Below are 14,850 nucleotides of genomic sequence, written 5' to 3' on the forward strand. Positions count from 1 at the left end.
TATCAATTGTTTAGCTTGAAATATTTACTTAGTACCTAAATAAACATTTCAAGCTAAACAATTGAAATGTTTACTTAGTAACTAAGTAAACATTTCAAGCTAAACAATTGATACACTTGTTGTAGATTGTATTAATGTACTATTAATATCTAAATATAATGTATATATTTTAAAATGTAACTACTTTGCAGCTATGTCTTAGTTGCATTGGTAAGAAAGCATTGCCCTCTGGTGTCTGGAAAAAAAACCTTATTCATGTAAATGTCGTTTCCAATATTTTTTTAACAAAAGAAAATTTATTTTACATAGGTAAACCAGCAACATGTAATAACACATTTTTTTCTTGGTTGAAGAAATAAAAACAATATGAAAATAAAAAAGTGCATACATGATAAAAATAAATTAAAATAGAACTAGGTAATGTTTTTTTATCTGAACGTATTAACATTTAAAAACAACAGCCTTAGTAAACTTGTCATGTTTTTCTTTGATATGAAAAAAAATTGGGAGAAGGAGGAGCTTATTGCAGATTGATTATTGTAAGGCTGTACCTAAAACCAATATTTAAAAAAAATCATAAACAAAAAGGGTAGATTGTATAATTCTATTTTCAGACATGTGCTTTCATTTATCATTATAGTTTCCTAAAATAGTCAATTTATCAATAAAACAAAAAAAACATTGAAAATATCCAGTTGATGGGGAATAACATTCAATCACTATTTTTCTCTCAAAACATTCAGTACATTTGGATACTTTTCCAATACTTTCTATATATAATATATACTATATAAGCACTGAAAGTTGAAATAAAATGACCATTCTCAATTTATGAATATATTACCAGCATACCTTTTTGTCATTTTGTGAAATATTATCACCCTCCATCATTTCCTCACAGTTGAATGTCATACTATCCTATAAAACTAGAAATGTATTGTCATTATTGCATTTTGCTGCGTGAACTACTAATGAGCAAGTTAGTCATCACAACACATTTACGAACAACGGTCTTTAAAAGGGGTACTTTTTTTCTCTTTTTTTTTAAGTAACGTGACAGACGTAGTGTTGCGCCTTGCTGGTGTACAACCGTAAATATTGTTTTTAAATTGGAAGCGCACAGAGTAAAGTATGTGCAAAAGAAGCTGTATCATATTGAATGACGGACATGCTCAACCACAAGAGACTTGCATAGTTCATGACGAGCATGCTTATTACTGTACGTGCGTCCTATGACTGACTAATACGCCAATGCGACCTGATGCTACTTTAGGAAGAACAGTTTATTCTAGATTTAAAAGAGCAATGTGTGCGTTAAAAAAGGAAGAGCCTCTTAAATATACTTCAAATGTGGCTGCAAGGTATGAAAACGGACATACCTAAAAGCGAATGGCAGCTTGTAACAAGTTGTGACTCGTTGTAACAATCGAAATCAGTCGTTCAGGAATAGTTTCAGTTATTAGTTGTGTGTTAACACCCTTGTGGGTCGATAGGGAACAATTTATCCATCATTAAGTCATTTCTACTGGCTGGGCTATTTTAATTCTAGGTTACTATTTTGTAGATCCGTACACGTGTACTCAGATTGATGCATTTTTACTTTTACAGTGGTACCTCGACATAGGAGTACCCGATATACGAGCAATTTGAGATACGAGTAAAATTTCGAGCAGATATGTATCTTGAGATACGAGACAAATTTTGATATACGAGCAGACAGCAAACGCGACAGGCTGCTCATAACAACATCATGGCCACTGTCTGTCTCCCCGCAACTCCCTCGTGTAATGTCTCTGTGGTCGCAACTCCCTCTTTGTAATGTCTCTGCGAGCACTGGGCGGAGCGTTGCATTTTTTCAGTGTTTTTTTCCCCGTTAGTTATTGCGAATGGCGAGGCGATCGCTAATACGAGAATTATATATACTACTTCTCATTGGCAAGTGGTCGTGTGTTAGTTAACCTATTGTGAAGACATTTGTGTGCATCATTTTGGGAATATTTTGAAGGGAATACAAACTCAAACAACCCTCGATAGGTTGCATCTGAAGTCAGGGTGGAGGCGGGGCAAATAGAGCCAACCCGGGAGAAGAAAGGTATCAAAATGTCAAACAAAATTAGAATTAAGTTTAGTGTTAGGTTAGATTAAAGTTATTTTTGATTGTGTCTGCATCGTAATCCAAGTTCATTTAAATTTGTTTATGTTATGAGCGTGTTGCCGTGCAAAAAGTCCCCCCCTTTTCTGTCCGTCTCCCTCTCTCCCCCCTGTGAAATCCGTATAATTTTAGTACTATTAAACACATTTTAGTAATATTAAACCACTAGTTATTTGTTACTTTGTTCATAGATGGCAAATTAGAACAAATAAGTGTTTTTCCAATCCAATATCCTGTTTTGGGTGTTTTTTCAGAGGGATGGAACGAATTAATTAGTTTTTAGTTCATTTCTATGGGAAACGTTCATTTGAGTTACGAGAAAATCGACATACGAGCTCAGTCTTGGAACGCATTAAGCTCATATCTCAAGGTACCACTGTACTGGACTGAATGAATGAATTAAATAAGAGTCCAATTAAAAGGATGCATCAGAATGAGGATTTCTTAGTGTTATACTGTTAAAGGTCAGATTAGAAAATCCATGTTGATAATATTAAACATTTACAAGCAGAAAGTTAAAAAAATAAAAGTTTGCAGAGGTAACAGGTTGGCTAGCCTAGGTGCTCACAACTGGTTGCTGCCGTGTTTTGTTTTGAAATCAATCAGGAAGTAGCAGCACGGCGTGGCGAGGGCTGTCAAGTCACGTGACGTGGATTTACCCTTTTATTCTATTCGCAAGCCTAAGGCATGAAACTACATGATGCCGAGAAGACGCATGAAAAAGTTACATTGTTAAAGTTTCTAGTGTTGTTTCTACGCGAGTTACTGGAAGAGAGGAAACTAGTCATCTACTCAAAGTGCAGAACAATACAACATTCTTACTCAGTGATGCATACAGTAGTAGACTAGTTATCGGTTTGCGTTATTAGTGTTGAAAAGGCGCTTGATGACGTTTCCATTTTTTTCCGCTTGGAAAGCCATTAAAAACGAGTTCATTACACACACACTGTACCTTCTATACAGATATATTTATCGCTAATATTTAAATATATATTGTATTTTTTTAAAAGGGCATTATTCCAAAACTTTTTTTAAGAAAAAAAATTCATATAAAAACATTTCAACAAAAATATTTTTTAAATATCTGAAAAATCTTGAACAAATATGACTGTGGATTTTTATATGTTGGTCATGATGATGGTTAAATTTTGGACAAATGAAAAATTTTGATTTTTTTTCATTTGTTCATAAGTCAACCTCTTCATGACCAACATGAAAATCCTCCTTAGCTCTGCTTAAATTAATAGGGCTGAAATATTTTTAAAAACCCAGCAATTAAACATTTTTTTGTGGGTGTTGCTAATCAAGAAAGCAAATTTGGAGTTGATTTAATTAAAAATATACTCTTGGGCTGGATCTATACTGCATGTTTCAAGTGAAATGTGATAATCATGTCACAATCCACCATAAGCTTATGAATGCGAGTTTAAAAATAAAAAGATATGTATGAAATATCTGCCTATGTAAATGTAGCGAAAACAATCAGATCAGATATCAGCTACCCTGGCTTTTCATTAAAATACACTGATGGCTATTCATATTCTTCCGATTCTGACCCAAAAAAACTGTCTAAACACAAAAAATGAGTTTCATAAGCAAAATAATTCCTGAATGTTAGTAAAATTGAACTTGCAGTGTAAATCCAGCCTTTTCCCCCCCCCGCGAGTCAGCATCTCCAGTTTGACTATTTATCGCTATATGTATAAGGTAGTAAGTAGGCACAAAGAATGTACAGTAGCTGCAGTTAGAAAGGAGTACGTACGTGAAACTTGTTTGTCACTGCGGTCTTCTCACAGCTCGTGCAGGCGATTGCGTGCCCAGCGACAGCTTCCGGGAAGACGTCTTCCTCTCCGGGGGTTTCTTCTGATTGGCGGGAGAACTGGGACTCATGTCCGCCGAGGAAGATTTAGACTTGCCGACGTGCAGTAGGGATCGACCGAGTGGGCCCGTGGGCTTGTGACTTTCCGATTTTGTAGCGGAAGCGACCGGCTGGAGAGCAGGAAGAGAGTCTGTTGCTTTTTCATGTTCGACGGCGGCGTCCTTAACTTGTCCGTTCTGCTTGCACGTCCTCTCCGAGGCCTTTTTGAAGAGCAGCGAGCTCTTTCCCAAGTCGGCCGACCGGCGGCTTTCCCGTTGTCGCAGGGCGCTCTTGAAGAAAGACAAACCTTTCTCCTCCGACTTGCTGCTTCGTTGCAGATCTCTGGCGGACACGCTTGGCGAGCGCAAGCTGGTGACGGAAGAGCTGCTGCTGGAGCTGCGTACCGACCTCGGCTCGGGCCGACCGCCGTCCGTCGCCTTGGGGGCGCGAGAGCGAGCCGTGGCGCTTTCTCGTTGCGCGCCGACCACAGAATCCCGACTAAAGCTTCTTTCGACGGGACGCTTGCGACTATTCTCCGAGTTTTTCGCGGTAACGCCAGCGTTCTTCTTGGCGGTCGAGGAAGGGGACGCTGACGATTGAGGTGTGGAGCGCAAGCAGAGACGATGTTGCGGGGTGGATTGGGCCTGGATTGACTCCTTGGTTTTGGAGGGGGTACCGCTAGGCGTAGAGGGGCTTTTCTTCTCGCTCTTATCTTTAACGGCGGTCACTTTTTTGCCTTTCACGGGTGTGCTGGCGGGCGTTTCGGAAGGCGAAGGCTTGTGGGTGGAGCACAGGCGCTTTTTGGAGTTTTTTCCTGGCTCCACTTTGGTGGTTTTGGTGGCATAATTGCTATCCGCCTTGGAGACAAAACTGCCAGTGCTGCTCTTCCGTTTTTGCTCTTTGGCAGGGGCATTTGGAATATTTTGGTCTATTGCCGTAATCTGGTTGTTGTTTTCCGTCGTCTTCTCCACGGGCGTGGGAGCACGGCAATAGATCATGTCCAGGAATCTTTTGTTGTTGTCCTGCTCGCCGCAGTTGCTCTCCACCGCCGCCAGCGGCGTCCTGGCACTGAAGTAGCGCTCGTGTCGGCTGTAGCTGCCGAAGCAGGAAGTGGACACGCGGTCGTCGCAGGCCTCGCCGATCCTCTCCAGAGGCGGAGAGCAACGGGAGTCCAGGGAAAAGCGCGAGGGCGAGTTGGGGCGCATTTGGAGCTTGGCTGAGAGCGACCACGAGGGCTTGGCGCCGTTGTCACTGAAGGCTAACGGGCTGGCAATCGACGACCTGGAAGTCACACTCTGACGTTGGATGCTCCTTACGAAGGGACGCACGGAGAAACCACCTACAAAAAGACACATTTCATGAAAAACATCTTAGAATAGTCTTACTACGAAATCTATGTGCAGCATACTGTAAATAAACATCTAGACCACGTGTCAAAGTGGCGGCCCGGGGGCCAAATCTGGCCCGCCGGATCATTTTGTGTGGCCTGGGAAAGTAAATCATGAGTTCCGACTTTCTGTTTTAGGATCAAATTAAAATGGAGAGTATAGATGTATATTACATTTCCTGATTTTCCCCCTTTTAAATCAATAACTGTAATTTTTTAATCATTTTTTTCCGTTTTTAGTTCAAAAATCATTTTGTAAAATCTAAAAATATTTTTTAAAAAAGCTAAAATAAACATTGTTTTAGATCTATAAAAAAACTGAATATTCAGGGCTTTTAATTCAGTTCTTTTAATCCATTTTTAAAAAGTCTATCTAAATTTATCTAAAATGGTCCCGCCCACATGAAATCGAGTTGACGTTAACGCGGCCTGCGAACCAACCCGAGTCTGACACCCCTGATCTAGACATATAAAACCAAATATTTAACCTCGACTTGCCTAGATTTTTACCAACTCTCGGAGGTAGTAAAAATTTACATTAAAGCACTAAATTGATGGCCTGCTTGTTCCGCCTCATATATATACATAAATCACCAATGTCAAATACTAGACACGGCATTAAGCGTGTTGCCAAACACTGCTAATACAAAATTACATAAAGTTGTGTGTGTTGGCCACAGGCTCCAATCTTGGACATATGCTGAGGCAGCAGTGTGCAGTGCGAGCCCCCTCATTATGCAAGCCACAAACGGCGGGCAGGGTTCACATCTGTTTCAGTTTCACGCAGTAGGCAAACTTAGCCAAAGTAAAGGACCACCTCGCCTTGCCCTTCATCGCTGCCAAACAAGTCTCAGTGTGTTGCACTGTTCTATCTTTACGGCGCCAATTTTTTAAAAAAAGGTGAGAAAGTCCCAAAAGTTGCCTTTGGTTTCATTTTATCATTTCAACGTTGTTATTGGAGAGGCCAGAAGAAAGACGAAATATGAGCTACAAAGAAACTAAAGCATTTCTTGACAAACATTGAATACTGAATATTGGCTTCAGAAGAATCTGCTACTCTATACTCAAAGTTTTGAATTGCATAAGGTATTTTTCACAATTTGAAATGATTGTTTTTAATAAAGATGTATGCATGTATATATTTGGTTTTCTATGTCTAGATGTTTGCCTCTGTGTATGTTTATTTATAGGGTGCTGCACATGTATATCTATGTGTATATATATATATATAAATTTCCCGAATACGGGATGAATAAAGTTATCCAATCCAATAATAACCCAGGGATGAAGCATTCACTTTTTAAAGCATGTAAGGAATGGAGAAACTCTGTCGTGCCATCTAGAATGTAAATTAGACACAACCTTTTTTTTTTTTCACCCACACTTCCTTTTCTTTCCTCACCGTCATCTTCACTTCGTTCTCCGGCGAACTCCACTGACTCCGCCAGCGAAGCCAGTGAGGTGCGTCTAGATGAGGCACCGGATGCTAGACTGGCAGGTTTGCTACCAGGCAGCCTGTTGATCCAGTGGTCGCAGAGAGAAGAACTGGTAGAGCCTGAAAAATTGACAAGAGCCTCTTTTGAACATCAATCTTAACACTTCCATGCTTGAATTATGATTTTCATTTATTTTTCGTAAACAACAGTGCACCCAGAAATCATTCCTGTTTACTTTTGTCCGTAATGTTAGTCATACTTTTTAATACACTATACGTGAAGTACTCTACTACAGTCTGACCTGCAACAGAGCTATTGGCAGACCAGGAGGGGATGGCAGTCCTGCGTTGGTAGAATAATATGTAGGCAGACTGTTGACACACGTCTTCATCCGCCACCGGTGCAACCTCGCTGTCGTCAAAGCAGTACCACTGACCGTCGACTGAGTTTTTGCAGTAAGCTGTGGGAACGCACAAGAAAGGTTGCTTTAAAAAAATTCCACATCACTTGGAATTTTTGGCTGTGATGCCTGTGTTACCAGTGTAATGGCCCCCATGCATGCTTCCGTGATGGTTGCATACAGCATAGAGATCGTAGAGGAAGTCATCGGGGTTCCTGCCCAGGCCGTAGGGTCTTCTCCACGGTGACCAGTGAGACGGTAGACTCCAGCTGCTCTGGCTTCTCTTCACCATGTGAGGTGCCATGTCCATACCCATGAGAGGAAATCTCACCATATTCTGCATTTTTACCCTGCGCTCACCCTCCTGAGAGCAAAAAGCCCAATTGTTAGTTTCTAAGACCAATTGGAGAATACCTAGGGTGGAGCTGGGAGAGATGAAAAAAATGTTATCACGATTTTGAAAAATTTGCAGTCTATTGATAACTATGGCATCTTTTTTGTTTCAAATTTGAAACTTCAAACTGCAAATAAGTAAATACATTACTTTCCTCCTTACTCAAATATGAAAGTAACTATGTTTCCTTAATATGAAATAGGATGGTTTTAAAAAGTATTTTTATTCTTCTGTGCAATTAAGATAAGAAAACTCCCACCTTACACTACGAAACGTAAAGAATAAAACCTGCAGAAATTTTCACCCTCACAAAAAGAAGTAAATTTACCTCACATATTACAAAAAAATAAAATAAAAAAGATGGATGAACTTAATCCATCTCAACCCAAAATAACAAGTTTTAGATTTTTGCAATGTTTCAGAACATTTACATAAAATGGGAAAACATCTTGATATCAAGTAAGAAAGATATTACAGGCTGTCCTCAAATGAGGACAGTGGGTCAAGGACATTTTCAATAAGGCTGCTCTTTTACTGGGTCGGCTCGGGGTTGTCCTGCATCTTATAATCGGCCGTGTTATTGTCCTTTTACGTTCATGCTCCATGTTAGCCTCTATTGCTAACATGCTAAAAACATGTTTCCTCATCGTCCTCGTGAACGTTGGTCTGGAACTAGCGTTCATTTGGCAACAGCGCCCCGTTCTCTGTGGTGGCCGGGTGGTGTAATTACAGCTTAAAATTATCGAATTTTATCGTTGACAAAAATTCTTTCATGATAATTATCATTTTATCACATAGTTCTAACCTGGGGATTAAAAAAGTCATGGCTTTTCATCCAAATTTCACAGTACCTGTCTGAACCTCTTGAGATGTAGTATAAGCACATCCGGTAGCGTCCACAGGCTGAGCTTGATGCGTCCCTGTTGCAGCTGCTTGCAATGGGGGCAGCGCCAAGCATCATCGGGGGCAAGCTGAAAAACACGAGACCCAAAGTAGCAACCATCAAGGACAAGCTGGTTGGTTAAAGTGGGAAAAAAAGAGGCGCAGGCCTTTTCCTCTCTTTCTACATTATTTTCTAGCTACAGTGAGTCAAGCCACAGTGTTGATGTTGGTCCTCGCTTCACGTGTCTAGTTTAGTCCAAACGTAGCATTAGGAGTCAAATACGCAGCAAAACCACAGAGAACTACAGACCGAGATAAACATGGAGAAAATCTTCCCATCGGCGTCCTTTAAACTAAACAAAAGCACACATTACTCACACGCAATGCACCATAGTTTTTAATACGAGTGTACATTGCAGGACTTTTAATTAATCAATAAATAAGCATAAAAACAAAGTAGGAAAAATAGCAGCAAGCCTTCTGCTAATGAAGCAAACCCGCATTGTTAAAAAAGTGTTTTTATATATATATATTATTCAGACATGAAACATTGCTATATTTCTGTCAACTATCAGTTCAATGTGGCACAAGTTAATTCTGTTGATGTTTGATAAATGAAATTACCCTCCATCCAAGTTTAAACAAATGACTATTTTGAAAATTTACCTGCTCCTCTTTAGTGTAAACATGGAAACACTGAGCCAGAGTGCAGGCCTGCGGCTGGTGGTGCTGCTCCCTGTGCAGGTACACGCTCTCGGCATCGGGTATGTATTCCTCCTCCGTGTGCCCAAACAAACTGCGGTTCAAATAAATTCCATTGGCTTGTTCTGTTATTCCTGAATTCAATCCAACGTTCTCATGTGTGTGACAAAGTCATTCACGCTTACTAGTCTTTGGTCTCCTTGTCCCACTCCACCACAATCTTCACATGGGGCGGTCCACCCTGTCCACAGGACTTATAGGCTCTAAAACCCCACAGAAAAACAACAATTCAAGTATGATGAAGTGACTTCACTATTTCTTGTGTTCAGAGTTCACAGGAAATTTGAGTGCTGCTTTGAGGGCAAAAATTCAACTATGTATTTTGATTTATGCATCTTTGTGCTGGTGTGGTGTTCTGGCTTGCTTTTGAGCAAACCAAGAAAAAAAGACCATGTTAGACTGCCATTTTAACAGACATGCTAGGGCCTGTCATTGAACCATGCTGCAAGACTATAAATAACAGGCTTGTTTACGTGAGTGATGATTAGATTGTTTTCCTTTATGTAGAATTTGAGATGCAGGACTGACCTGTCCACTGTAGGGTGACACAGGGGGCGCTCATCTTGTGGGAGGAGATAGGTGATCCCAACAACGCCAACCACACGGAGGCTGAAAGGCCCCACCTGAGTGAAAAGATTGTTTTGCAACATTGATTCCAAGTTGGGGCGTATACATAAAAAAACATAAGTTGTGAACTAATAAAATAAGAACTGAATACAGTGATTTGCCAATCATGTTCAATTTACATTTAATGGAAAACGTAAAAAAATACTATACATATTTCATGTTCAAACTGAATTATCATCTACGTATCTGAATTCTCAATTATTGAGATATTTCTAAAAAAAAAAGGTCTATTGTGTAATCATTTAAAAAGAGGTTAAATATGATTTCCAACTCATCGGATTTTGTTTTTATGTTTAACACAACAACAACTTGTTTTTCTAAACGCTTCCTACTTGGATATAAACACCAGGTCGCAAAAGGTGACGCATTTTCTCCAGAATTTCCTTCTGAAGCATGTCCCAGGTGGCTGTTCTCTCCATGTAAAGTACAAAAGGCAGTCCAAACCTAAAATAAAATCAACGTGTCACCTCCTAATTGCTTTGTACAATAAATGTTACATCTATTTAACTGTGAAACTAGCACTTTATTACTGCACTAGGTTGGTACATTTGAAGCAAAACTGCAGGAATACCTTTTTGCTTGGTGGCCAGTGCAAGCTCTGTTGCACACCAGCAGGATCATTTTTTCAGGTCCAAGGTTCTTATTGGGCGATGCCAAAGGGGTCACTACCCCCTGAATGAAAGAAGAGGAGCGGACATTTTCCACGCCGTGCTTTATGTTGTTATGTGTCAGGTTAGCCAGAAGACTTCCTGCAAAATAAAGAGTTACCTTAAGCATATTTCTAGACATGTTTTGCCTACATTTGAATTTTCTTAACCAGTACATATTTTAATAATGCCTTTGAAAGCACTTTTGTCACTTGAACGAACAATCTGGTATTTTAGAAGTGCAATCAGTGGATTGCAGTCAGGTGCTTCTTGTTTCAGCCCAACCCCCGTTCGTTAAACTGGGACCGATTTGCCCAGCCCCCATGTAGTAGAAATGGCGCTTTCACCAAAGTGTTGAACCAAGAAAAAAAAAGAGCTAACCTCTTTTTGTACGTAGGCTGTCCAGTTTAAACGTCTCTGGGGTCTCAAAGGCAAAAATGGAGTCGCTCTCTTGGATGATATCCAGGTCGTCATCGTCGTCACAGAAGGAGCGATGGAAGCCGTCATAGTACATTTCGGTTAAAATGAACTGAAACGGAAAGACAAGTAAATAATATGTGTACGTATCAAAGCAAAGTGGGCGTTATCGGTAAGACCTGGTCCAATGGCATCTTGGTCTCTCGCGACACGGCGTCACGGAGGCGGTACACTGTGCTGTTAAGTGGTACGGCCACGCCGATCCGCAAACAGTGAGAGTACTTGCCCTGGTAGACTACTGTGATGTATAGTGGCCTGGGAAACAAACATGTCCGTTGATGATAAAGGGGTTCTGTTTTTTTTGCCAAAGGAAAAATATGTACAATATATACAAAAGCCAAGACAGCATTTTTTTTATTCATAACTGTGCTGTACACCATAGGACAGGGGTGTCAGACTCGGGTTGGTTCGCGGGCCGCTTTAACGTCAACTTGATTTCATGTGGGCCGGACCATTTTAGATATAATATTTAGATTTTTATTATTATAAATGGATTAAAAGAGCTGGATTAAAATCCCTGAATATTCAGTTTTTTATAGATCTAAAACAATGTTTATTTTAGCTTTTTTTATATATTTTTAGATTTTACAAAATGATTTTTGAACTAAAAACACAGAAAAAAATGATTACAAATTACAATTATTAATTTAAAAAGGGGGAAATCAGGAAATTCAATATACATCTACACTCTTCATTTTAATTTGATCCTAAAACAGAAAGTCAGCACTCATTATTTACTTTCCCGGGCCACACAAAATGATGCGGCGGGCCAGATTTGGCCCCCGGGCCGCCACTATGACACATGTGCCATAGGATAATTTTTATTTTATTTATTTTTTGGTTGAAAAGGCATTTGGGGATATATTGAAAGCATTATGTAAGGGATCACGACACACTCAGACCTCCCCCAAGGATCCCCTGTTTTATAACAGCAAGACTCTAATGCAGGGTGTCAAACATGCGGCCCGTGGACCAGAAGTGGCCACCTTGCGGGTCTGATTTTGCCCGTGGTCAGGTGATATGGACAATAATAGATATCCAATTGACTTAAACGGGTTATGAATGCTGATTTTTCAGCGCCATTGACAGGGCTAGACGTCCAATCCATTGCGACTGGGAACGTTTGTTCATTCGCCCCTGGATTGGACGGCTAGCAACATCAATGGTGGTGAGTACGTGAACTTTTGGGTCCAAAAATAAAATATTTTGGCCCAGATGAGATCTAGTTGACGTGAATGAGGCCGGCCAATCAAACTGAGTTGGACACCCCTGCTCTAATGCCTTTATTAGTCCACTTACCGCGTGTGTGGCAGTGGGATTGGTAAGGAGATGCAGAGGAAGGGGTCAAAGGTATTGCTCTGTTTTTGGCAATGAGGGCAGGTGAGGGAAGACCTTTAAAAAAAAAACCTATGAATTAATTACTGTAGACATGAGGGAAGGGATAGAGCAGAAATTTTACCTGTACTGAGCCTGGAAGAGCTCCTGAACAAACGAGCCAGCTGATAGGGGCGGTGAGGGTCCTTCTTTGGTTTGATCATCTTCTTCAATCGGTGGCTGAACACACAAAAAAAGTGTTTTTTTTTATGACAGCAGAACTGGAGCTTATGAATAATGCAGATGCAGCAAGCTTTTAGCCTCATAGTTTTTGTGTTAGGTCATACCCAAGTAGCCTTCACTTCAATTTGAGCTTTTCAGCCATATTTGCATAAATTGGCACATTTTAATGCCATGCTGAAAGCTCACCCTCATGGTTGGCCTGGCCATGGGGTTGACGGTGTTGAGGTCCTCGTGCACTCGGTCCAGCAGCCACAGTAGGAACTCTTGGGCGTCGTGCTGAGCATTACCCTTGAACTGCGTCGCGTTCCTTGACACTGCGTTCTGCAATCACATTAAAAGCGTATTCACACCAAGAAAATCTGTAGTTTGCTTTGTTTTTGTTTTTTAAACCAGCTAAAAACACCAGGGTTCAGATAATGACACTCCAGATGTTTTTAGACCCTCCATTTCCACACCCTAACATTCTGATAGATCACATGTGTCAAAGTGGCGGCCCGGGGGCCAAATCTGGCCCGCCACATCATAAGTGCTGACTTTCTGTTTTAGGATCAAATTCAAATGAAGAGTATAGATGTATATTAAATTTCCTGATTTTCCCCATTTTAAATCAATAATTGTAATTTTTAAATCCATTTTTCTGTGTTTTTAGTTCAAAAATCATTTTGTAAAATCTAAAAATATATTTTAAAAAACCTAAAATAAACATTGTTTTAGATCTATAAAAAACTGAATATTCAGGGATTTTAATCCAGTTCTTTTAATCCATTTGTAAAAAAAATAATCTAAATATTATATCTAAAATTATCCAGCCCACGTGAAATCAAGTTGACGTTAAAGCGGCCCGCGAACCAACCCGAGTCTGACACCCTTGCGATAGATGGTAGTTACAGATAAAAGCAACTGACCAAAGAGGGATACTCACTCGATTTTTCAAAAGTTTTCATACTTCAGCTGCAATTTGTTATATGTTACATTTAGGAAGGTAGTCAATCATAGTTCATTTGAACTAGTTTGCAGTTCCACTTGTATCACCCCCCAAAAAAGATTTATGTAATACTGGTTGCGTATTTTAAATGGTCTAAAAATATAGGTATTGGATCAGTATCGGCAAAAGTTTGTGTGCCAGGCTTACCTTAAATTCTCGGCTGTGTTGAGGGGTGTACTCAAAGGTCCATAAGGCTCGGACGAGATCAGACAGTTGTTCGGTCACTTCCCCCTTGGCCTGGGAAACTTTCTTCTGCAGATGGACACCATTTGTCTTTGGTTTGTCCTCCTCATTTGCCGAGTCTTCCCTGTGTTGCTCCAGGACGAGATACTCTGCAAACAGCTCCGTGTTGCTGAGGCATTGCAGAATAGCATTCATGAAACAGGTATTGCCATGGTTCTTCAAGCCGGCCACGCCAGGAATCCTCTCGCCGGAGAGGAAAAACCCGAGATCCCCGTCTTCTAAAGGTGCTTCCTGAAGTCCGGATTGAAAAGCGGTGAAGCCTCCATCATCATTGTCGTCGTCCGTATTTACTTCCGAACCAAAGTGGGACAAGGCTGTGAGCGTCCTCAAGATTCTGCTCATGAAACTACCCACGGACCGGACAGATCCTCGCCTGAAAAGCTTCTTTCCGAAGCTCGTCTTCTTGTCCTTAGCGGCGGCTTTACACGACATGATTGTACTTTTTAGCTCCCGAGTTAAGGGAGACGATCAGCGGCGTACGGTCCGCCGACGCTCCATCGCTCAAACAACCCCAAGCCGCGTTAATTCACCATTCGCCAGGCGTATCATTGTCACTAAATTGGCGATCGGGAGGATATTGAAACAACTCGTTCTTTCCTCCTTGGCGACCGGAGCCGCCTCACTTTGCCGATGGCTGCCCCATCGCGATAAACCAACTCCGGCTTACCTTTTGGTCGAAGAGCACTGATGTTAGCTGAGGTGGCTAACGCTAGCTACACAAATAGGGGCCGAAAAATCGGCGCCGGTCGCGGTCAGACGAGAGATCAACGTCCGGCAAAGAGTCGTAGTCCACCATGGCGAGCGCAAAGTGGCATTCATGTAGCGAAGGCGTCCATTTTTTACATTGTTTTCAAATTGTTTGCGTATTTTGAAGGCACGACTTGGTTGCCAAAAAGCGGAATGCCTCCTGATACTTCTTCTCGTTGTTGTTTTTTTTTGAGGGGGCACAAACGTGTCAGGATGAAGATGTTGATTTAGCGCCCTCTATCGCCCAGGAGAGAAAATACAGGCCAATGAGGAATTCTCTGCTCTTCCTATGGGTG

At 40.9% G+C, this 14,850-nt stretch overlaps 1 protein-coding gene across 1 annotated transcript; it reads right to left on the reverse strand.

Moving 5' to 3' along the window:
* Positions 1 to 284: 284 nt before the first annotated feature.
* usp31 (ubiquitin specific peptidase 31) lies at positions 285 to 14,731 on the reverse strand. Its single transcript, XM_077619414.1, has 16 exons — positions 13,712 to 14,731; positions 12,766 to 12,900; positions 12,482 to 12,576; positions 12,322 to 12,414; positions 11,142 to 11,277; positions 10,927 to 11,074; positions 10,470 to 10,647; positions 10,231 to 10,342; positions 9,800 to 9,894; positions 9,397 to 9,474; positions 9,176 to 9,305; positions 8,479 to 8,598; positions 7,372 to 7,597; positions 7,135 to 7,293; positions 6,800 to 6,952; positions 285 to 5,349 (listed from the first exon to the last, which is right to left on the reverse strand). The coding sequence occupies exons 1-16, from the start codon at positions 14,237 to 14,239 to the stop codon at positions 3,929 to 3,931; spliced, it is 3,807 nt and encodes a 1,268-aa protein (XP_077475540.1). The 5' UTR covers positions 14,240 to 14,731; the 3' UTR covers positions 285 to 3,928.
* Between the last annotated feature and the right edge of the window lie 119 nt (positions 14,732 to 14,850).

The sequence above is a fragment of the Stigmatopora argus genome, chromosome 14 (genome assembly GCF_051989625.1).
Source record: "Stigmatopora argus isolate UIUO_Sarg chromosome 14, RoL_Sarg_1.0, whole genome shotgun sequence".
NCBI lineage: Eukaryota > Metazoa > Chordata > Actinopteri > Syngnathiformes > Syngnathidae > Stigmatopora > Stigmatopora argus.